Below are 23,057 nucleotides of genomic sequence, written 5' to 3' on the forward strand. Positions count from 1 at the left end.
GGGTGAGCTCTGCTTTTTCGTATTAGTGAGGTTTAATGAAGGTGTTTCCATGGTTTAAACTTAGAGCTGGGCCAAATACACCTCTCATTGGAGCGTCGGACAGCCAAATTTGTCTCCGTGCTGGAGGGGATATGTGGACCTGGCTATGTGATGTTCCCATATATGCAGGGTGGTTTGGAGACTTGGTTCATGTGCTCCCCCTTCCCAGGGCTGGTGCCCACTCTCCCCGTCTTCCTGCTGCTCTGTTTGTCACAGCTCTTTGGCAAGACCTCAGACTTGTTGACAAGCACTGAAGTCCACGGCAGCATGAAAACCATTTAAGCACTAAGCCCCCTTGGCTTTAGCGAGATGGCTGTGCGGCGCAGGATCTTAGTGCAGCCCCTGGCAGGAGGCAGAGGGAAGGAGAAATGAATAAATCCTCCGGCAGGGCCAATTTCACCTGACCTGACGCTGCTCCTCCTGGAATTAAAACAGGCGACTCCCCAAGTGCCTGTCCAGAGCGGTGGGCTGCTTGGCACTATGCCAACACCCCTGCCCACTGACTCTCCAGCCACCAAGCTGGGAGCAGCCATGAAATCTGGGTCTGGTCCATGATAAGAAAAACCCGTAGCTTCAGAGTCATCCTCTCCAGCAGAACAACTGTTGGGCGAGTAAAGCCCCCTCTGTGCAAGTCCCCAGCCCTGCAGCGCACCTGGGTACCTTGCCCTAGCTAGGAGCCCCCAGTGACAGGGCATCTGTGTGCAGGGGGCTCACGGGGTCTTGAGTGTAGTTTTTTTTGCCACCAACAGTGTGGAGCCAGCAGCAAAACCTCCTGGGCAGCTGCAGAGCCTCAGCAAGCCTTCTGGAGCAGTGCTGCCCTCCTCGGCACCACAGCCCCTGCCTGGCCATCCCCACCCAGCAGCAGGACATCCTGCACCACCGTGGCGAAGGGGAACCGGGCAAGAGGGCGGAAAGCTGACACATCCCCCAGCCACACGTCTGTCAGAAGAGGACAGAGCAGTGGCCTTGCTGCAGGACCCTGTTTAACCTTCTCAGGCTTGTTCGCCAGAGGAAAGCTTAGCAGGAGGAGATATTGTAGATAGAGGGATTGGTGGGTCCAGAGATGCAGGGGACAGCAGCAGCCTTAGATTTTATCTGTGTCTCTGCACGGCCAGACGACCTTGGAATCCCGATCAACAGTTGTTAATAAAACACAGGGGAGAAGCACAAGGAGTTAAAGGCAGAGCAAGCTTCAGGGCTCTGGGCCCTCACAGCTGAGGGCACTGGATGCTGCCACTGTTTAGTCCAATACCACCCACAGCATGTAAGCTTACTGGCTTCCTTTTCCTTACCCACTGGAAAAGCTGCTTTTGGACAGTAATGGGAACAGAGGGAATTCTGAAAGGTCTGGAACCCCCCACCAGATCCCTGTCAGCTCTGTTGGCTCCTGGGTGCCTGGGTTCCTGTGCTATACCCCCCTAAAGGGCTGGGGCTGAGCCCAGCGCAGGGGCAGGTGGGAAGAGGCTGAAGGTAGCTGTGGAGGTGGGAGTAGGAGCTTCCCAGTTCTTCCTGTCACTCCTGGTCTCTCTTGGCAATGTTCAGCCCTCTGGGTTACTCTTCTGTGTGCTCCTTACCCCCATGTGTGGTCTGGATTTGCTGGACCAGTTACTTCACCACTTTTTACCCATGTCACTGGGAGCTCCTTGTCCTTGTAAGGAGCTGGGGAAGGAGACACGGCAGGCCCAGGGTTGGGAAGGGAAGGGAGAGCTGGTTTTGGCCATCACTGGAGAGAGCAAGCAAGTGCTCGAAGTGTTGGGACCTCATCCCAGAGCCACTGCTGCCACCCCCCTGCACCCTGTCTCCTCCCCACCTCGGGCTGTGCAGAAATCTGGTCGTTACACAACCCAGCCTTTCAGTCCCAGCCATTACAATGACAAGGGTGATAAGAGATTCTTATCACAGTGCTCAGAATCGATTTGAAGCTGAGCCCCTTCCCCACACTCCTCCTCCTCCTCCTCCTCCTCGAAGCTACTGGAGCAGCAGTTGGCACTGCAGAGGGACTGGGCAGCAGGGCTTGTTGGAGAGCAAAGATGACAATTTGGGGTTCAGATCTCTCCAGAGATAAGTCCCTCCAGCCCTGCAGCTTCAGGCATATCCTCCCACTGGAGACAGGGCACAGGGTGGGAGACATGACACTTGGGCTCCTTCCTGCTACCTGTCTGCTGGGAGATCCGCTCCCTGTCCCCAGGCTGCAGGAGGGGCAATGCAGCTCTGCATCCCTGGAGGGCACTGTGAACCTCCATGCAGGGCGACCTGGGCAAAGAGCTATGGCTTCCCGGCTGAGGCAAGAGCTTGTCCTCTTTGTGCTTGATGGGAAGAAAGGACAAGGCCCTGCTGACCCCACAAGAGAGACGGGGAGCAGCCTGCAGTCCTGGATGCCAAGCCTGGGGCTCACTGCACCCTTGTTTTACTCCAGCCCTCCAAAGAGCTGCAACTTTCTGCAGTTCAGTGTGCCCTGCCTCCGCTCTGACCTCCTCTGGGCCCTGCTCACCCACCCAATGCTTGATGGGGACAGATCCTGCCCTCCCACATGTGCCTGATGGGGACAGTGCTCAGGGACGTGGCACTTCCCGCCGGCAGAGCAAGGGGCTCCCAGGCTGGAGTGGGGTGTCTGTGAGCCCTGGTCACAGCACAACAGCCAGCATCCCCCCGGGTGTCGCTGCAAGCTGCTGTCCCCCCTCCTGCCAGGAGGCTGTCTGGGTGTCACTCATGAGGAAGCAGAGACTGCACACAAGTTTCAGTGAGGTTAGGGCTTATTTACCACAGCTGCCCAGTCTCTCAATCTCTCCCTACAAGCCATCACCTCTACCATTTACCAAAGCTCAGCTCCTCACACCAGCCTCAAAACACAGCCAGGTCCCTCCTCAGAGACCAACACCAGCCCAGGCTTCCACCTTACAGTTTCCCCCTTCTCAGCCCTGGGATGTCCAGTGGGATGCTGCGTGCCAGGGAGGGAAGGCAGAGGACCTGGCAGCTCAGCTGCCTGCACGGAGGCTGCCCTGGGCAGTTGGCACTGCAGCTCCCCCATTCTTTAAGGGTGCCTTGGCTCAAATTCATGCACCCACGCTTTGCAGCACACCTGCAGAGGCAGAGCAGGACCTCAGCCACTGGTCGGGAAACTGAGGCACGGGTGGATTATGGGCTTGCACGGCCACGCAGCAGAGCTGCTGAGAGGACCGAGACATCTTGGCCTGAAGCTGCCTGAGGACCTTCAGCCCCTTTAGCAGCTTTGAAGCCCCAGCAGCTCTGGCTGAGCAGATGTTGCAAGTCCTCCCTTTCCTCCCAGCACCGTCTCTGGGAATAGCAGAAGCACAAGGCGGTGGCAGGGGAAGCATCCGAACAATCAGGGCTTGTGCGGAGATGAAGAAAGGCCCTTCTTGTCGACGGGTGCAGTTGGGGTGAGCCTGGGGGCATCGCAGGGTGGCACCCCAGGTACCCCAGCTGTGCTGACTCTCCAGGCCAACAGAGAGGGTGCTGTTGTGGGCCCGGCACAGGGTGTTACCGCCTGCCTTGGTTAGCAGGGATGCTCTCTCTTTGTGCCTGCTGGTTTCTGCTCTGCTGACCCGCTTTGCTCCCTCCGCTGGCGCCATCCATCAGCTCTGGCAGCCCCGTCAATTCCAGGGCTCTGCAATGCCATTCCCCAGGGGAAAAAGCACTTTTTTCTTAAGGGAAAGGAGAAGTATTTTCCCTCCCAGCAAGCCGCTAGGCTTCCTTCCTCCTCTTCTCTGACACATCGAATGCTCGACACAGCCCAGGGACAGGGGCACAGCATGTACCTGGTCTTTTCATTCAGCCCAGCCCCAGCCTCTCTGCTGGCTGCTCAGGGCCAGAAGGGCTGCGCTACCTGCAGCGTCCCCGGGGCAGATGTGCAGCGTCCCCGGGGCAGATGTGCTCCAGCACCCTGCCCGCCCCCGGGCCCTTGCTATTGCAGGTCCCCGGCAGGCGGTGGCAGCCTGACCCGCAGCCGCAGGTCCCCCAGCCAGGTCCGTGCCAGGCTGGCAGGAGCTGGGGGAAACCAGCCTGGCAGTGGGCAGACCCCCCGGCCCTTTGCACGGCGCCTTGGCTGCAGCAGCAGCAGCTCGGGGAAGGCGTTATTGCATATGTCCCGTGTCCTGCTCGCCAGCCTGGCAGGTGGTGGTGGGGACAAGCCAGGGATGCCGGGGCAGCTGCCAGCAGGGTCAGGCTTGGGAGGACGGCACCGCTGCCAGGATGAGGATGGGGCAGGGTGTGTTCACACCTCTGTCCATGAAAGCCCTTCTCCAGGAGACCGTGGATTTGAAGCATGCGCTGGCCGGGTGAAACCTCCAGCAATGCCCATGCCTGAGTGCTCGCCATGAGGCTGAAGCACTGGAGACTGCCTATAGGTGAGTGGTAGGAAAAAGCAGGATCCTGAGAGCCGCCTTCATCCCTTCCTCCTTGCCTCCCTGGGCCACGGTCAGCCCTGCAGTGCTGGTCGTTACCCCAGCTCTCCCTTGCCCCAGCTCCTTGTCCCGAGGTCCAGATGTGGGGCAGGGACCTGACCGTTATCAGGGCTTTCTACCTCTGCCCCGGCAATCCCACCTCAGCAGCAGAAACATCTGCCTCACCTCTTCAGTCAATACTTAGCTCTTAATAGTCCTGACAATTCACAGAAAAACAGGGGCATTAAATGTTAGTTATATCTGTTTGGATTCAAAAAATTTTATTACTTGAGTTAATTATAGCTGGAGTCATAAAAAGGTGCAGAGCAAGAGGTGCTGCTGCTCTATGGGGTGAGCGGGGCTGAGCACCCCCGGCCACCCTGAGCCGTCGATGGGGCAAGGATGGAGGGATGTACTGGCCACGAGTGCGGCCACCTGCCCAGCACACGGCCAGCCCCTGCCCCTCGGGAAGCGGCCGCCGTGGTAAAGGGCTGCGCCGGGGCCGTGCCAGTGGGGCTGCAGAGCCAGCGGTGGGGTCTTGGGGCACACGGCAGGTACTCGCTTAGCTGTTGCGCTGGCGGGACCTGGCCTGCCCCAGCCTGTGGGCTTCTAATTTACTGCTTTCCTTTTACCGTAAAACTGAAAGGGGAAGGTGCACCCTTTAATCACTGCCTCCGGGGCCCCGCCTGAAACCACACAGAGACGGAGCGAAGGCTAGGAGTTAATGCTCCTTCCGACACCTTTTTATGATTCATGGGCCTGACCTTGAGCCATAAACCGCTCAACCTCCCCACCACACTGGCAGTATTTACAGCCTGCAGGGGCCACTGCGCGCAGCCACCGATGCAGATCCGCAGCCCAGGCCCTGCACGCCAGCCCAGGTACACAGCTGGGGCTGCAACAGGTAGGCAGCCAGGGATGCGCAGGCTGGGATGGCTGCGCAGCTGGCGGTGCCCACGCTGGTGGGCAGCTGTGGATGGATCCTAATGCAGCAGACGGAGGTGGAGATGCACGCGGTGCGCTAACGAATCCTTGTTTATGCACACAGAGGCGTGCATAGGTAAATGTGCTAAGATGCCCTCACCGGGTAGCACCTGCAGATATACGTAACAAGCGCATTTGCGTGCAGGGAGGTGTGCGCCCACACGCCCGCTGGCTGGGTGTTTGCACCCAAACACTGGACTGCGGTGGGGAGCTCTCCACTGGCTGCAGCAGGGCACAGGGACAAGCACTGTGGCCACGGGCATGGCCCCACGGGGAAGGGGCCAGGCTGAGCTGGCACATCCCAGCTCCCCAGCATCCTGCAGTGCAGGTCCCACTCCCCAGCAGGAGCAAAGGCTGCTGACACATGAACCACCTTGGCCACACTGTGGAGGCAGGTCCTGGCATCAGGGCCCATTCCGCTGAATCCCACCGGCCAGGCAGCCCCAGATCTTGCTCCACAGGTAAGACCCATGAAAGCCTACACTGGTCCAAATTGGATCAGGGTGATGTCTACTGCTGAAAGCAAAGGGTTCTCTGGGTGGGCTCAGACCCGCCAGCTCCTTGCTCTATGCCTCAGTTTCCCCACCGCCGCAGCAAGAAAAATAATCCTGACCCATCATGTTTGCATGGAGTCAGGAGGCCGAGCTTGTTAATGTTTGCCGAGTGGGTTTGGCTCCTGTGATAGAACAAGCCAGAAATGTGAAGGTCATTATTATTAGTAGGATTAAAACAGTTTAACCCAGAGCGAGGGGGCACAGGTGAATATAGCAGCTGCGCCATGCTCAGTAACAAATTGCACATACATGTAACCTCAAAATAGCAACACATGCCACGATTATGGCTCACTTTAGAAACGTTGGGCAGAACTAGAGGGTTGCCAGAGAGCCTTCTAACATTTCCACCCCAAAAATGCCCTCCCTGAGGGCAGAAGGGACTGAGGTAGGCTGTTCCCAGAGACATCCAGAGCCTGTACCAGCTGTCAGTGCCCACTCAGCACACGCACAAATTTCCCAGAACAGGTCCATGTGCATCACTTGCCAGCACAGAGGTCCTCACACAACAGCTTGCCTAGTCCTCACCAGGACCTTCTCCACTGCCCCCATCGGGGGACTACAGCATTGGGCAACTTATCTGGAACAAAAATGTCCCTCTTTTTTTTTTTTTAAGTTTACAGGTTGTTGAATTTTTTTCTTTCCTCCTTACAAAACAAAAGAGGGAAAAAACATCCTTATCTCAGAAAGCAGAGTTCAGGAAAAAGCTACTGGTCTTTTGGACTCAGTGAGTCCCCATTGGTAGCCTCGCTTGTCACGGAGAATTTATCAGCCAAACACATTGCTGGTATAATGCACCATATAACTAGTGCATAAACAAACTTCAGCATGATAAATGCCCTGCTTTGAAGCCATAAAGTTATTAGCTAGTGGCTGTTAGCTACTGCTTAGCGTGGGACATGCTCCTTCCATTAACCCCTGGATGCCCCACCGGTGCTCAGAAGCCTGGGGTGATCTCTGGAGGGCACCTCCATGCAGTGGGAAAGCATGGAGGGATCTGGTGGGCAGAGATACTTCTGCCGGCACATATCTGTGCACTTTGTACCCACTGTGAGGACTGCAGGAGGGAAATGCTTGTTGGGAATGGGGCTCTGAGGGCTGGCAGCCCCTTGCTGTCCTATTTGAGACTTTCAGCAGCTCCTCTGCCCCCTCAAGAGGCAAACGCAGCGGGGAGCAGGGCCAGGGCAGTCACATACATAGGCACAGTTCAGACCCTCCTGGGCTGTACCTGTTTCAGAGATGGGCTGAGACAGGGCTGGAGGAGAGCAGCACCCAGGTGACCTCCTTTAGGTGACGTGCTGCTGAGGACTCTGAAGCAAAAGCCTTAAATTTTTCTGCAGCAGCCAGGCAGGGAGCTCCAGTGAGGTGCTCAGAGCTGCCTCTGCTGCCTGCAGCACATGGCTGCCTGCAGTTCCTGATGAGCACAGCCTCACTGGAGGCTACAAGATGCTGGAGAAGCACAGCTGTATCCCAGAGCCAGCATTGCTGGCCGTGAGCTGCTAACCAGCATCAGCAGAGCCAGCAGCCATCCTGCCCACACCAGATCTGGGGAGCACCCAGGCCACCTCCTGCCTCCATCCCACACTCAGGTGGGACAGAGGCAGGGAGCTGGGCATGCTGGGGATGGCCACAGGTCTCTGGTGCTCAGCCCAAGGTGCTGATGGGGTTACACAGCAGCACGGACACTTCTTGGCCACACAGCCCGGAGCCCCAGAGCCACAGTGGGAGATGCTGGCGGCCGGGGGCTAACTCCCATCCCTCTCCCAGTAAAACCACCCCTGCAAGGAGGCAGGAGATGTCTCAGCAGGGCCAGCTGGGGGGCAGCGGGACTCGAGGCTGCCTCAGCGCCTGTTCTTCATTAAAAGCCCAGTGTTGAAGAAACTCGTAATTAGAGCCCTGAGTATTAATTAATCTCCATGACCCTCCTCTCATTCTCCTTCCTCTGCTCTCACAGCTCAGGAGGTCAGCCTGGATTATTAACATGTGCAAGCAAAGGATGGCAAGCTCACCGAGAGGGCTGGCAGATCCTGGGCCATGTCCCTGTGTTCAGAGCAGCCAAAGGTGCCCTGTCTCTCCCCGCCAGCATGGCATCCCTTCCCTGCCTCTCTGTCTCATGGCTGGGCTCGGTTGGGGACATGTCTCTCTCACTCGGGCACACTCAGCACGCTGGGGACAGCACTTCAATGAGCTGGAACATCCCAGAACGAGCAGAGCTAATTTTATGCTAACTCTGCCTGCACAAGCACTTGCGGAGAGGCTGCATCCCAGAGGCTGAGTTGAGTCTCACTGGAGACAACCTTGCCCATGGAGACCTCCCAGCATGATGGAGTGCAGAGCAGCAAGCCCAGCTGAAACCAGCACCAAAAGGCCTTTGAGCACCCCATCTCTGCTCATCCAGATCTTGCCTGGGTCTTAAGAGCCTCAGCACTAAGAAGACAACCGTGGGGCATGGACACAGGCCCTGGGAAGGCCACTCTCTCCGGCAAGACACTGCCCAGGCGCAACCTGAGGACCAATGTACTGCAAAGAGCTGCCATGGAGCAAGAAAAAAAGATATCAAATAAATCCAAACTTTTCTGACTCCCTGGTAATCACCAACTGATTCCCTCATCTGATTTTTTTTCCCCTTTTCTGCTGCAGCAATAAAAAGGGGAAAATCAACATCCAAATGATCTTGTTTATGGCGACTAAATAAGCTGCATGTGCTTAATCCGTTAGAGTTTAATGAATTTACGACTTGCTTTGGAATTTGACAAGGGCTGTAAAAGAGTAATTAACATTTATCAGTGTGTTTTTTACACACCCTGCCCTCCTCCCGTCTCCCTTCCCTCCTCCTGCTGCCTGTCGCAAAGCAGCACTGGGTATCGGGGGGAATATAAAAGTGATCAATTAATTCTTAATAATCTCAGGGAAAGATTGTAGAGTTGCAGTATGAACTCAGGGAGTGTCAATAAATGTGCCAAAGGTTGGTCCCCCCCTTCCTGGTGCTGCTACAGAGGAATGTGGGCGGCCGGGGAGGGGACAGGGCTGCAGGACCAGCCCTGCACCCCTTTCCTTCTCTGTCACGCTCCACCGGCCTCCAGAGCAGCTTTCTGTCACTGACACAGTGGCCTCTGGGACCCTCACAGAGGGAGCGAGCCGGGGGCTGGTGGCAAGTGGGGTCCCCATCTAACGCAGCAGCAACGGCAATTTAGAAACGCAAGCCCAGTCGCTACTTGTGCCAGCCAACAGCTCTGTCCTGGTAGACCTGAACCTGTTGATGACCCTAAATTCTCACCACCATGATCGGGGGGCAGCCAAACATCTGCTTAGATGGAGACCGCAGGCAACAGCACTGGCACCTGCACCACCCCCGCTGTCACCCTGCTGTCACTTGGCACAGGCGGTCACCACTGTTTCAGCTCTGTTAGACATGATGGGATGTCAGTGCTGACCTCCGAGACAAACGAGGGGGGCTCATGTCTGCCTTGTGCCTGGCTCTCCCAGGCACTCAGCTGCCATGGAGCAGGGCTGCAATTTGGGGGCTGCAAGGGGACGAGCCCAGCCTCCCTTGCCACCAGTTCCAGGGCCGGCTGAATGTGACCTAAGGATCCCGGGGCATTTCTCCTCTTGGATCCCAGCATGCCCTGCCCTGGGCCACCTCCCCAGCAGCCCTGGGGAGCAAAACCAGAAGAAGCCACAGCCATCACCTTCCTGGTAGGTAGGACATGTCCCCTAATCTGTGACCACAGCACCCTGCCCTCAGCAGTGGCCTTTGCAGGCATGTGTGTGACCGGGGCGCAGGGAAGCCTGCAGGTCTGGGCATCTGTGGAGGAAGAGAGGGGTCAGTGCTCTGGGGGGGCAGCAGGCTCCATGGAGGAGACAGAGAAGCATCTGGGCTCAGCTGTGGGGCAGAGGGTCCTGGAGACCCACAAACAAAAGCTCAGGATGATAAATCCTCAGAGGTTTGAGACTGTCCGGGGATCTGCTCTGGACAGAAACAAATTCTCCCTGTCGAACATAATGGCCCAGAAATAAGAAATGAGGCAGGGACGGAGAGGGCTGGACCCCAGGGGTCTGGAAAATCTCCTCCCAGCCCCACACCAAGCACTGGTGGGGGTGGGAGGTGGAGGCAGCGATACCCTCCCAGCAGGCTGGGACCCCTGCGCTGGGCACAGACCCGCCAGCTGAATGGGGCAGACTTGGGATTTCTTGCCAGGTGGGAGATATTCAAGCCAGCCCGAAGCACGATGAATGCAGGATAGGCAGGGAAGAGAGTGGAAAGCAATGGTACGGACTGGCCTTCACTCTACCTGAACTAGGGTTTGAGGGCAGCTGGCCGGCACGGGCTGCGGGGTCAGGCAGGGAGCAGAGCCCGGTCGGAGCGGGGCTGAGCCCCCATGCAGGGCGAGGAGGTGAGGAAGAGGGGCTGCAGCAGAGGCACTCTGCGTGGCCATATTATGGGCAAGTGCCAGCTCCCTGCAGCCTCCGAGTGAGGGTCTCCAGCCTTGGGCAGGCTTGTGGTGCTGGTGGCCGCACAAGAGTCTGCCTGTCCTGCACACATGCATCTCGGAGGGAGAAACGGAGGCACGGGGAGGGATTTCAGGCCACCAGGACTACTCCCAGCACACCAACATCTGCTCTGCTCAGCAGGCAGCAGGTCTGGGTCTTCACCGCAGAGTGGCGGAGCAACATGCGTAGCCAAGGGTCCCAAAATCACTCAGGGATGACTCGCTGCCCTGCCTGGTGCTCAGAGTGCTGTGCTCCTGCAGTGCTTTCTGCATTGCCATCCAGGCTCCACCACAGACGCCCTGCATGACCTCAGGATCTCTCCTCTGCTGCGGAGGAGAGGATGCTGCAGGGCGGGCAGGGGGCAGAGCGGGGGCTGTGCTCCCCCCTGCCTGTGCTGGCTCAGCCATCCCTGCGTCAGCCTGTCTAAACAGCACCTCCTCCTGCAGAGACCTCGTGCTGGGGGTCGGCAGCTCAGCGGCTCTGGGATTTGTCAGGGTATCATTGGAGTTATCAAACAGCAGCTTGGACCAGGCATCCCAAAGGGTTGGGTCAGCCAGACCCAACATCACCCAGCTGCCAGGAAAACAGCTCTGGGGCTGACATGGATGGGACTCAGGTGTCTTTGGGCTGGTTCTCCCTGGCCACTGACACTCTGACTCACACCAGGCACGTGGCTTCACCTCCGTGTGTGGCTGGAACCCCCTCGCCTTGCCCCGGCGTGTGGGGCAACACTTGTTAGTGAAGGAGCAAGGCTGTGATGGGGCAATGCTTGGCCAACGCCTGCTGCTTTGCAATGGCACTAATGGATGAGAGACAGCACAGCCATGCCCCCGCCTCGCTCCGCTCGGGTGCTGCTAACAATCATAACAAAGAGCATTTATCCAGCTGCATTCCAAGTTTCTCCCTTTTTCCATTTCCCTTTCTTGTCGCTCAGGTGTGACAATTTTAATACCCATAAATGATAAGGTGGATGGCAACCATAACGGTACGTACAGCCCTGTGTCAGCTTTTCTCCATCTGCAGGAGACCCTGGGTCACACTTCAGATGGCAGAAGGTTTAGAAGGAGTTAACAGGAGACTCCCAGGTCCCCTAAGCATCTTGCCCAGGGTCTTAAGCCCATAAGCAGTGGCGCTAAAGATGATTTTAAGCCATGATTATAAGAAATCTATTGATCTTTTGGACTCTATAATGACAGATTAACCGTTTTAATAAAACACCTATTAATCATGCATTAACCCTTCTCTGCTATTTGTACATTGAATACCAAACTGACAAGGGCATTGGGATTTCTAGGAGGCTTTTTGGAGGGGGAGGGAGGGGAGGTTTCTTTAGGTAACAACAACAACAAGAAGAAAATAATGCAAACTTACAGAGGGGGAGAGTTAAAATCATACGATGAGTGGCAGTTGCAGACGCCTGGGGCCCTCTTTGGTTGTCGCTTCTATCTGGCAATCAATTGACAAGAAATTGAGATTATGAAACATTATGCCTGTGATCAAAGGAGGCGGGCATCCTTCCCCCATCCGAGGCCGAATCTCCACTCCCCCATGGAAACCAGTGTCAGCGAACATCAGTGATGTGGCCTTTGGCAGGTACCAGACAATGCCGACACAAATTTTAGCATGAACATGTCCACCAGCCCCATGGGTCTTTATGGCAAACTGAGCAAGGACGCAACATCCTAAAGGTGTATCCCACCGGAGCACCTAGGTGTCTATGCTTTTCGTTTTGAGAGACTTGCCTCTGAAAGTCAATCATCCGGAGAGGCAGAGGAAAAAGAAGGGGAAATGAGGAAAGCAACCCCCCCACCAGCTCAGGCCGGCTGGGAATGGGCACAGGCTGCTCACCCCCTTTCCCTTCCCACTCTTGAAACCCACAGCATCAGTGTGGGATGGTGGCATGGGCTGGCTCGTGGACCCGGACGGGCACAGCCCCGGGGCCTCTTGTGTAAGCGCTGGGGAGGGGGCAGGCACTGCTTCCTCCTGCCCCGGCCGTTGCAGCCTCAGAAACCACCAAGTCCCTGGTGCGTTAGGAACTGCCTGGAGGCTGGAGCTTCCTGCAGGTGTCCCACACTCATGAATCACACCTTGTCAGGGCTCGGGGTGCCCAACGGCTGGGTGACCACCGAGATGCCTGGGGAGCCCTGCCCTGGGATGCACTGGCCTCCCCACCACACCATCCCGGCCAGGTGAGGGTTAAGCAGGCATTAATCACACTGTTTGAGAGACGTTTCAAAGCCTCTTCCAAATATTATAAAAAATGTCTTTAATCATCTAATAGCGCGAACTCTGCTCATGATGGATGGAGAGAAGTCGCCTCTTTCCTCCTGATCCTAACAGATGAGGCTGAAGAGCTGCTGCTCCAAGGGCGGGGGGGAAAGTTGGGGAGGGGGCTGGGGGAAGAGAAGGACATTTCTCAACCTCCCACCAGAGCAGTTATAAATATGAGGTCATACAGCAAGAGATGATAACGCATTAAGGGCTCTTGAGATATTAGTCTGTCAGCCTCGTTAGACACAGCCTATTTGGGGCTGACTGCATAATTAGAGGCTGGGGTACCCATAACTCATTGGTGTTTATATGGTAGGAAGGGGCTACGCTCACCATCACCCTCAGCACTCTGAGAAGTCATCTTCAGCAGGGCATCAAACCCCACTCCCCGCTGCAAAAATAACCCTCCTCTCCCTGGGAACAATTGTTCCCTCTCCCCATCTCCTGCCCTTCCTGCAGCCCTGAGCCCACAGCATGGTCAGTGCACCCACCCTCACCTCTCCCTTCCCCTGCAGGTGGGGGACAGGGTTACGGCTTGGCCAAGCTGCCCCAAAGTAGTGTGTGACCAAGCAGAGAAGTCCTGGCTCCCAGTGCCCTGCCCACTGGGATGGCTTGCTGGGAACAGCCCACGCTCTGCCCTGCGAGGGACTGCATCCCCTGAGCACCCCCAGGCAGCCTCCACAGCAGGTTTGGCCCTCCTGTGCCCTTCTGTCTTTCCAGGGAATAGCTCCAAGATGGGCTGGAAACACCTTGGGGAGGTGGGTATACTTGAATAAAGATCATCTTGGAGAAGCCTGAGCAGAAATGAGTCCAAGGAAAACAAGAACATCCAAGCACCCCAGGACAGCTTGTCACTTCTGCCCTGCTGTGAGCATCCCCCACTCCTGACATGCTGTCCCTGACATGCACCAGAGACCCCTTTCTAGCCCAGGGTGCTCCTTGCACAGGTCACCAAGAGACAGGGCAGACCCCCGCCCCCGAGCTGCTGCACGAAGCCTTCTGGGTGCTGCTGGTCTGCCCAGGGGCTGGGGGACACCGAGTGCTGGGCAGCCAGGGACCCCGTGCTTGGTGGGGAACCTGGTGAGGAGCTGGGCTTTCCATATCCCTGTCCCATCTGCTTTCTATTCTCAGTTCTGCCTAGGTGGTGGTGAGCACCGACACAGAAGGGCAGTTCCCAACCAACCCAGCTGAAAAATTGAACAAGTGAAACAGGGAAGGGGAGCGTTTCCCTTCTGCAACTGTGCAGAGCGAGGGCACTGCCAGACCAGCTCCTGCTCAAAAGGGAACAGAGGGGGAGCAGGGAGCAGGGGGAGGCAGGCAAAAGCTGAACCGAGCTCCATGCACCCAGCAGAGCCGGCTTTGCAGCCCGAGCCTTCCCAGCAGCACATCCCTGTCACTCCTCTTGCCCTATGGCAGGTGGGAAAATGAAGACACCAAGAAGGGCAGGGACATCAGCATGAGAAACAAGAGCCCTCACTGCCGGGACTGCCCTGACACTGCCAAAGTCCCCAGCATGGCCACCCAGTGCCTCATCCCCTCTCCCTGCTTGCCTGCCACAGCTGGGGAGGGGGCAAGGGGTCTGTGGAGGAGGGGGCAACCCCATGGCTTCCCAGGCTGAGGTAGGATAATGAATCCTGATGGGGGAAGTGACCTTTTCCAAATGCCACATGTCATTGGATTTTATATCACACCAGGACAATGTGCCATGGGTATTAAAATCGTTTTTCCAATAGAAGTGTGTGTGTGTATGTGTGTGTCAGAGAGATATGTGAGAAAAATAAAACTAAGATGTGAAAATTAGGCTGCCTCTAAACATGGCCTTTAGAAAAGACTTAGGGCCTCACAGAGCAGGACTGACAGAGAAGATCCATGCCCTTTGCTCCTGGGATCACGGATGATTTTGTCAAGGGAGTATGACTTTTCCAAGCTCCATGACAGAACTAGGGGAAAAATGCTCAGGAGTCCTGATCTCCATTTCTAAAGTCCTGCAAAGACTTTCACCTCTACAGTGACCCCTCTGCTGTGGAGGGACACTTCCAGGGCTGTTTGGCCCATAAGACATGTACAGATACGTATGGAGCACAGATCACCTCGCACGTGTGCTCCTGGACACCCATGGGTGTTAAGTCTGTGCTGTGCATGTGGAGAAAGTCCTACACAACAGCCAACATCAAGTTACTCAGCCTCACCCAGGCTTCAAAGCAGCCTGTATGCCTGTGGTCCAGCCCAGAGATGTGCATGGAGCATCCACTGAGTTATCCACAAACATGGGTACAGACACCCACCCATATATGCCAGGACACATTCCCATGTGAAAACACAATGTAAAAAGGAAGGCACTAGAAGCCAAATTCACTTGAACTCCAGCCTGTTCCCTCAATCTGCAGGGCAATTGTCCGGCTGAAATAACAACGCTGGGACAAAAAAAAAAAAAAAAAAGGACAAGCTGTGTTTGTTTATTCAGCTTCTTTCTCCCCCTCTCCTCTCGACAATGCCCTGACACTGTGTCCTGCCGCACTGGAGCTGCAACCCCAATGGGCTAAATTTATCCCAGCTGGAGCCCTGTTTACAAGCCTTGTCCTGTTTACAGCATGGTCCATCCTGCTCAGGACCAGGCAGTGGCCATCCCCGGGGTGGACAGTCCATGCCTCACCTTCCTCAGTCTCTGCCATGCTCAGGCTGCCCATGTGGTCCCTGGAAGGATGCCCAACACCCTGCACTCTCCATGTGTTTGCACGCAGGGAAGCTTGTGGCCCCCTGCCCATCTGGGAGGTGATGGGGACATGTGGGTTTGCACAGGCTGCTGCTTGCCCAGCATGGCTCGGTGGTGGCCCAGGTGGCAAGAGCCCCCATCAGTGCTGGCTGGTGGCACACCTTCCCCCAGGAAAACATTGGCTGCAAGCTCAGCGCTGAGGGTGCAGCACATCCCATGAGAAACTGGCTGGGGACAGCCATGCTCCACCATGAAAGCATCAGTGGAGCTGCACGTTTCATCCAACCATGTGTGGGTGCTCTGCCCTCCATAGCTCACACTGCAGTGGGGGCCACAGGTTCAGGCTGTCACACACCCATCCCCGTCTCCCTGATGGGCTCACGTGGGCTGGGAGGACAGAGCTGGCAGAGGCTCAGCCCCCTCTTCCCAGTAACAAAACTGGACGTCACACCAGTGGCCTGAATGGTTGAGCCTGGCTGGGCCCGATGGGTTGATGGCATTGTGCATAGACATTAGAATGCTGGGGACGTGGTGGAGGGGTGCTCACTGCCAGCATCCTGCTTGCACTCTTCCTGCACTGATTCCCATCTCTGGGGGGATGCACCAGCCATGGTCTGCCAGGGAGCAATGGGGGCTCCCCCGGCCACCCCCCAGCACGGGTGTCCGCTGCAGTCACAGGCTGCCTCACCCGCAGGAGCTGCCTTCAGCGGGGCTCAGTTGGCAACATCCGGGCTCTTATTTGCTGTTTAATGAGTCCCAGCTAATGAATCAAAACGCATGAAAGCTTTTCATTAACCCTTTGGCTTGCCATCAGCATTGGACACTGCTTTGTGGAGCCTGGGAATCACAAGAGTGGTTTCAGGGGTGACCACAAATCCTCATCTACGAGCCTGTGTGCTACCTTGAGCCCTGCCACCCTTTCCCTGCCCGTGCCCGGTCCAAGTGGCTGCAGAGGAGGCACTAGCACCCTATGGATGTGAAATGAAGTAGCTGGTCCTGTGCTTCCTCAGACTCTCTTGTCAGGGCCAGCTAACAGACATTTGCCTTCATCCCTGGTGGCAGGGCCATTGCTCAGCAGTGGTGGATCCCTCTTTGCACCTGCTCGTGGCTGCATGTACTTAGACTTAATGAGTGAGCAACCTCCTGGCATGCTGACAATGCAGCCCTCTTCTGCATGGTCCAGGTGCAAACCACTGCCTGCTGTCACCTCGGGAAGCCTCCCGCTTGAAACCAAGAGCTCTGGATCACATCCCGTGGTAAGGCACACCTTGTGTGCCCATGGAGGGGAAAGGAGGATCTCACGGAGAGACCCTGACCTGGGTTCAGCTCCCACACAGTATGAGGGGCTCAAATCTCACTGCCTGACACTGCCTCTGTGCAAGAAAGGGTCCAAGGGCAGCTGAGTCTGTACCAAGGCTCCAGGTGCTGCACGAGATCCCTGACTGCAGGTGCAGGAGCAGAAAAGAGAGCTACCAAGGCTTCCCCATTGCTCAAGTTTTTTTGAGACAAGTAGATTGTCTAGAGTGATGCCCATGGTGGCACTGTCATGGTGCACCAGAGCAGCACCCATCTTCCAAATGTCTCCTCATCCCTCACTGCTCACACCTACCCCATTTCTTGCCTCTGGCCCAGTTTTGGGGTTGTTTGTACTTCAGGGTGGGGGGAAGCCTTTCTGCACCATGTGTCCCAGATTGCAGAAGCTTCAGGGCGAGCAGAAGAGGGGTTGTACACCCCAGCCCAGCTCCTTGTCCAGAGTTTTACAGACGGTCTGTGCATGACTGTGGGTGGGGGTGAATTTGAGTGTAAAGGCTTGTCTACATGAAGTACTGCTCCCGAGACCCCCCCATGCTCAGCATTTCTTATTCAAAAAATAATTGCCTCCTCAAGCTCACCAGATGCCCTTTCACTCTGAAATGCAAACAGAGCTTTTGGGGAAGATTTTGCCAGTTTGAAAATCACCTCCACCTTTCATTCACATTCACTTCCAAGCGCAGGCAGGACAATAAGGGAAGGGCTAATGGAGTGGCACATCTGCGCAGGAACATGTATGTGTGTGCTCCTCACACGTGCGGCTCCTCATCTCCGGAAGAAGATCGTCTCGTCAGGAAGTCACGGCCCTGATTACTTTGTCTTCCACGTTTAAGAACATCCCTAACTGCTCCTTGGATAGCTCAATTAGTAAAGTGAATATATTATATAAAGTCTAAAAGATTAAACTATCATAGGCAGCCCATAATTTCATGAAGAAGTCAGGGGAGCATATCCCTCTTATTAACTCTATAACAAATGTGATGAAAATGTTCAAATAGAATGTTAATGCAATGTTACGTGTAATTTTCCCAGGCGATTTTCTGCTGAAATATTTCTTTATTAATAGTAATTGAGGGTATAAATTATGAATGAGGCGATTTTCTCCTTTCACTGGGAAAGACGTACTAATGGCAATAATTCTTTATAATAATTTTTTGGGGGGAGAATGGGGAGGGAGCTGGGGTGAGGGGTTTAACGAAAAAAAAAATCTTTAAAGGGATTGCAAAATATATAGACTAGCAGTGCATGTTTTATTGCAGGGCGCTGTATTTTATATCCATGTGCTGGGCATCAGTCCTGCGCGGGTCTGTACTGCGTGTGCACTGCGAGGTTCAGGCCTTTGGTGAAGGCAATTTCCTTGCACCTTCTCTGTTCTGCACGTGCGTAAAGCCCTGCATCAAGCAAGGGGAGTATGAGAGCCCTGACACTGTGGGTCTGCAAATTCAGGGCTCCCCATTTCATTGTCTAAGGGAAAGGGGCAGTAACGACACGACGAGCTACAGGCACTTTTGGTTAGTAGGTGGGTACTCAAGGACAAGCAGGTTAGTGGTACGGGCTTTTGCCAATTTAATGCAGACTCTGACACCTTTCCGTGCCCCCATCACAACCAAAAGCACTTCTTTGTGCTTGTGTTAGGGATTTTGGGGGGTTGTTTTACCCACAATGCAGCCTGCTGATCCTGACCCCAAGCACCTCCATCCAGGGAAACACAGCAGAGAGTGGGGCTTGGTCCCAGATCTGCTGGACCTCACTCAGCCTTGCAGGGGAGTGGGTCTGGGGGCTACACTCGCTCCCAAATGCCACCCCTTTGTGGGACACAGCATGGGGACATGCACATGGCCAGCCTGGGGCCACACGCTCGCACACCATGGACAGGCAGCACCGAGCAGCACAGCTGCTCGTGGGGAAACAAAAAGTCCTTTTTGTGATGCCAGAATGAAAGAGGCATTTTACAAGGATTTCAGAGCTTGCTCTCCTTCAGGTTTGTATGTTTTTTTCGACAGACCAAATGACTTCAAAATTTTTCCACTCAATTAAAATAAAATGCTGGTTTGAGTGCAATTCTCAGCCCTTTCTTCCTGCACACATCTCTTTTCTCAAAGAAAGATAAAGGGGAAAGAAAAGATGGTACCCCTTAAATTTTCATTACACTTCAATCAGCTGAAAAAAACCCCTCTGAATGGTTTAAAATTTTTATACCAAAGAATCCACTTTCCCTTCTATTTTATTTAAAACTTTTCCCAGGGAGAAAACTTTTTGAACAAGCTCTAGTCTACAACCAGAAAGAAAATCCTCCTGCCCACAAGCCTTTGCCATACAAACAAAAAGCATCCCGATAGCTGCTTAAATTATCTAGAAGGCACCTTTGGTAATGGCTTGCACTGATGGTGGGCAGCACATACCGGTACCCAGCAAGCAGCAGAGATCTTGGACACCCATGTGCAGGGGTGCAGGTGTCCCTCGCGTGGGTGCAGGCGTGTTGGGGAGTGGGTGACTTGACTCTTCCCTGGCGGCAGCTCTTGTATCCCCCATTTCCACCAGAGATTTCCCCCTGCTCAGGCTGTCCCTGAGCTCTCCGCCAGGCTGGAAGAGGAGGCAGGGCTGGTCCTTCTGCCAGCAGCCGGGTTGTGCTGCTCCATCTCTCTCCTCCTCTGGAGGCACTGACCCCCAGGCCCTGCCCGTGGCTTACCCAGCACCGGCAGGCTGTGCGAGAGGCTGCAGACAAAATCAGCGTGATCCGTCACCAACCCTCCTCAAAATTAGGTTAATAATTTATGATGTTAAATGGGACAGTTAATAGCTGGGCCAGATGATTCCTCAGCTAATCTAGAGCACGGGCTGAGCTGCAACGAGTCCTCTGAGAGTTCATTACACTCCCCAGCCCTCGGCGCTAGTGCTTTTGGCTCTGCTGATACCTACAGGAGGCTGTGGCTGGTGCCGCTGGCAACACGCCTAAGACTTGCCCCTCATCAATTAAGAGAAATACGGAAATCGACAGGAAAATTAATTTCCAAAGAGACAATGCCTCTGACACCTGCACTGCCCTTGGAAAGCCAGGGGGTTATCTGGGAAGTCGCCTGCCTGGGGAGGAGGTTGTGTCTGTCTTCTTGCTGAGCGAGGTCAGGCTGCTTTCCTCGGGGCTGGGAGAGCAGGGAGGGGTGTAAGTGACTGAACAGAAGATGCTTTTGCTCCTGGATCAGCCTCAAGCAGGCTACTTACAGAGGGGTGCTCAGCCACATTTGGGAGGAGACATAGCACCCTCGCCTGCTGCTTAAAGCCCCCCCAGCATCCCCTCCCCAGCATGTGGCAGCTCCCTGGCAGCAAGGATTTACATCCTGACCATGCGCATTCCCAAAGAAAAATCTGAGGCAAAGGGTAAGGATGGGAAGGTCCAGCAGGTCCTTTCCATCATGGAAACAGAGCAGGGTCAGCTACCTCAGGGATGAGGCACTGCCAGAGTGCTGCTCCACGGGGCCAGCCCTCATCCCAGAGCATGGCAGCGGGTGGATCTTCAGCCACTTGCCTGTCTATCTATCAACCTCCCTAATTCTTGTCCCACTCTCTCACCAGCAGATCAGATCATGCCCAGCCACAGAAACCAAGTGTTGGACATAACAGCCCCCCTTCATCAAGACTGCATCCCCGCTCTGTGCCCTGAGCCCTCCCATCTCCCCAGCCCTTTCTGCTTCCTTCTGGGTCCCAGCAGCCTTCCCAGCCAGACACAGCGGGGAAATGCGAGGGATTACCAAGAATACATCTTGTCTGTGTGGTGGAAGCTTTCCATCCCTATCCATTGTAAGCAGATTGACTGAGGTTCACGGCACCTGGAGGCAACAAAGACCCTCTGGTACTGGCAGCGTGCGAGTCCCACTTTGCCCATGCTGCCTCACTTCTCTCTGCAAAGGCCTGATCCTGAAAGGCAGATTTTAAGTCCTTCGCTTTATTCCAGGGAGTCTGTAGTGACAAGTGCTCAGCCTTGCCGGACTGAACCTCAAGGCAGGATTTCTGCAGAAAGCTTGCTGTCTCTGCAACCACACTCAAGTGAAACAGAAAGTAGGCAGGGACCCACCTCACTGATCCCAACTGTATGTGGAAGCAGAAATCAGCGCCTTTGCTCTGGCATCTCACTGAGGGATGCTGCAAAGCAGTGCCAGCCTTAAGCAAACCTGTAAGAGGGTGCCACAGTCACTCTCCCCTCCAGAACAGCTAGTGTGATGGGTGCCCTGGAGTGTGCTCCTGACAGCCTTAATCCATTTTACAAATGGATAAACTAAGGCATACCAAGTCTGTGTGACCACCCCGATATCAGCAGCAATATCAGGTGAAGGGAGTAATTTCTCTATTAGCCTGAGGTTCCCAGTCCTGAGGTATCCATGCCCTGCCCTTAAGTGGGAGATTAAGACAGGCTCAATGGGCTAAAAAGTGACCGGCTGGGCTACAAGCGCAGGCTGCTGCAGCCAGATGTGCACTGATGACTCGTGCAGATGTTGGCCCTGCAGCACGTCTGGGCAGTAATTCCCCTTCTCCCTTCCACATTCCAGCTCTGCCAAATTCAAACCATGCACAGTGTGGGGGGATTACCTGCAATTACAGCTTTCACACATCGGGGCCAGTTTTGAGCGGCTGGGAAAAGGGGGGAGAGCAGCAAGACGTAAGGGCATCCATATGGTGGGCTTCTGCAGCCAGTCCCCCTGCCTGCATTAGAGGCAGCCAGTGCTGTCTCGATTCTCCGGCCCTCTCCCCTCCTCTGAAGCCCCCTGCCAGGTGGGAAGACCAGGAGGGACCTGTGGGAGCAGAGGGGAGCCCCAGCCCAGGGCCGGCAGCCGGGCCAGTTTTCTTTCCAGCTCTGCCCAAGTGTGTATGGGAGAAATGACAATTAGGGGGACAACAAATGAGGCTGCTGGCCCCTGGGGGGGGACATGTGCAGTAACTTGAGGCTGAAGCGGAAATAGCTCCAGTCGACCCACTTAGAAAATCATCATTACTGTAGAATTTATAGCTGACATGAGCTTGTCTGATAGATATGACTTTAAAGGCAGCCAAAGCCTCCATTTATAACAATGTGAGGGAAAGGGGGGTGGAGGGAGATGGGGCAGGTTTGAAGACCAAAGGGGCACCTGGGAAGGGCAAGGGGACCGTGTGAGTCCTGGCAGTCACAGTGAAGGAACGGTGGCTTCAGCTGGGAAAAGGTCTGGTGTGGCAGAGCGAGGGGGGTTGTGCCCCAAGGGAGGGGAGCAGCCTCATGCCATGAGTCTGCTGTCCCAGGCCCCTGAGACCACAGCATCCCCACGGCCACCACCAGCCACTCCTGCCTTTGGGGCTGACAAAGTGCCACCACCTGGGCGCAGGCTGGCCCTGGCCCTGGCACACGGGTGAGCCCTTCTGGATTCGGCACCAGCCAGCTGACGGTGGACACGGACACCATCACCCACTGAGGATGTGCTGCAGTATTCACCAGGGGTGTGCTTTTAATTAGATATGAAGGAGAAAGCAATTGCTGAGGCTGGGAAAGAAAAAAAGCAATGTCAGGTTTGGAGGACAAGCAGCAAATGCTTGCGAGGTTCAGAGTTTCTTTTTCCCTTAAGCTGAAGGACAGAAAATGACTCCTGGGAATGACGGGCCATTGCTGTACCCAGCCTCTTAGCCATCCTCCTTGCCTGTGCATCCCTCAGGGCTTTACAAAGAGCACAGTGCAATCACTCGGCAGCTTGTTGGGGAAGCACCGCATCCCAACAGCAAAGCCAGGAAAAAGACCCACTTGCCAGTTCCTTGGGCCAGGCTGTCTGTCACTGGCAAACCTTAAGCTATGATCAAACAGAAATGCGGCAAGTGTGCTGGCGGCCGGACCCTGGGGATGCCCAGCCTGGGTGGAGACACACTGCACATCCCAGCACGTCCCCATGCCGCGGTTCCCTACAGATACGTGAGGGAATACTGCACCCAGTGGCGAGCAAGCTGGAAATGAGCACGGAGGTATGGATGGGCTCTCTACCAAGGCGCTCGCCAAGGCTGCAGGGCAGCACTTCATGACATCCAGAGCAGGGAACAGCGCCCAGAGGGCACCCTGCCCAGGGACAGCATGGAGCCAGTCACTGGCGTCCCTGTCCTGGGCTTTTCTCCCCAATCTGGCTGTTCCCTGTCCTTTGGGGATGGCAGCGACTCCTCACCTGATTGAATTTCCAGGCCATCACTCGCTCTCCCCGCAGCTGCGAGGCACCATCGCCCTCCCGGCAACCCCACGCTCACCCCGTGGAAGGAGGGGCTAATTCAGTTAGCCCAGTGGCATTAGCTGCCATG

General features: G+C 55.4%; 1 protein-coding gene across 3 annotated transcripts in view; it reads right to left on the bottom strand.

Annotated features, from left to right (window-relative positions):
- RNF220 (ring finger protein 220) overlaps positions 1-23,057 on the bottom strand; it is a 229,237-nt gene that overhangs the window by 126,411 nt on the left and 79,769 nt on the right. Inside the window, exon 1 of one of the 3 annotated variants that reach the window (XM_037403814.1) lies at positions 11,837-11,873. The exons of the other annotated variants lie outside the window; for them this stretch is intronic. Within the exon in view, the coding sequence (XP_037259711.1) occupies positions 11,837-11,858 (22 nt within the window). The 5' untranslated portion in view covers positions 11,859-11,873. Of the gene's footprint in view, positions 1-11,836; positions 11,874-23,057 lie in introns of those variants that run through there. 3 annotated transcript variants of the gene reach the window in all.

This window comes from Falco rusticolus, chromosome 11 (assembly GCF_015220075.1).
Source record: "Falco rusticolus isolate bFalRus1 chromosome 11, bFalRus1.pri, whole genome shotgun sequence".
Classification (NCBI taxonomy): Eukaryota; Metazoa; Chordata; class Aves; order Falconiformes; family Falconidae; genus Falco; species Falco rusticolus.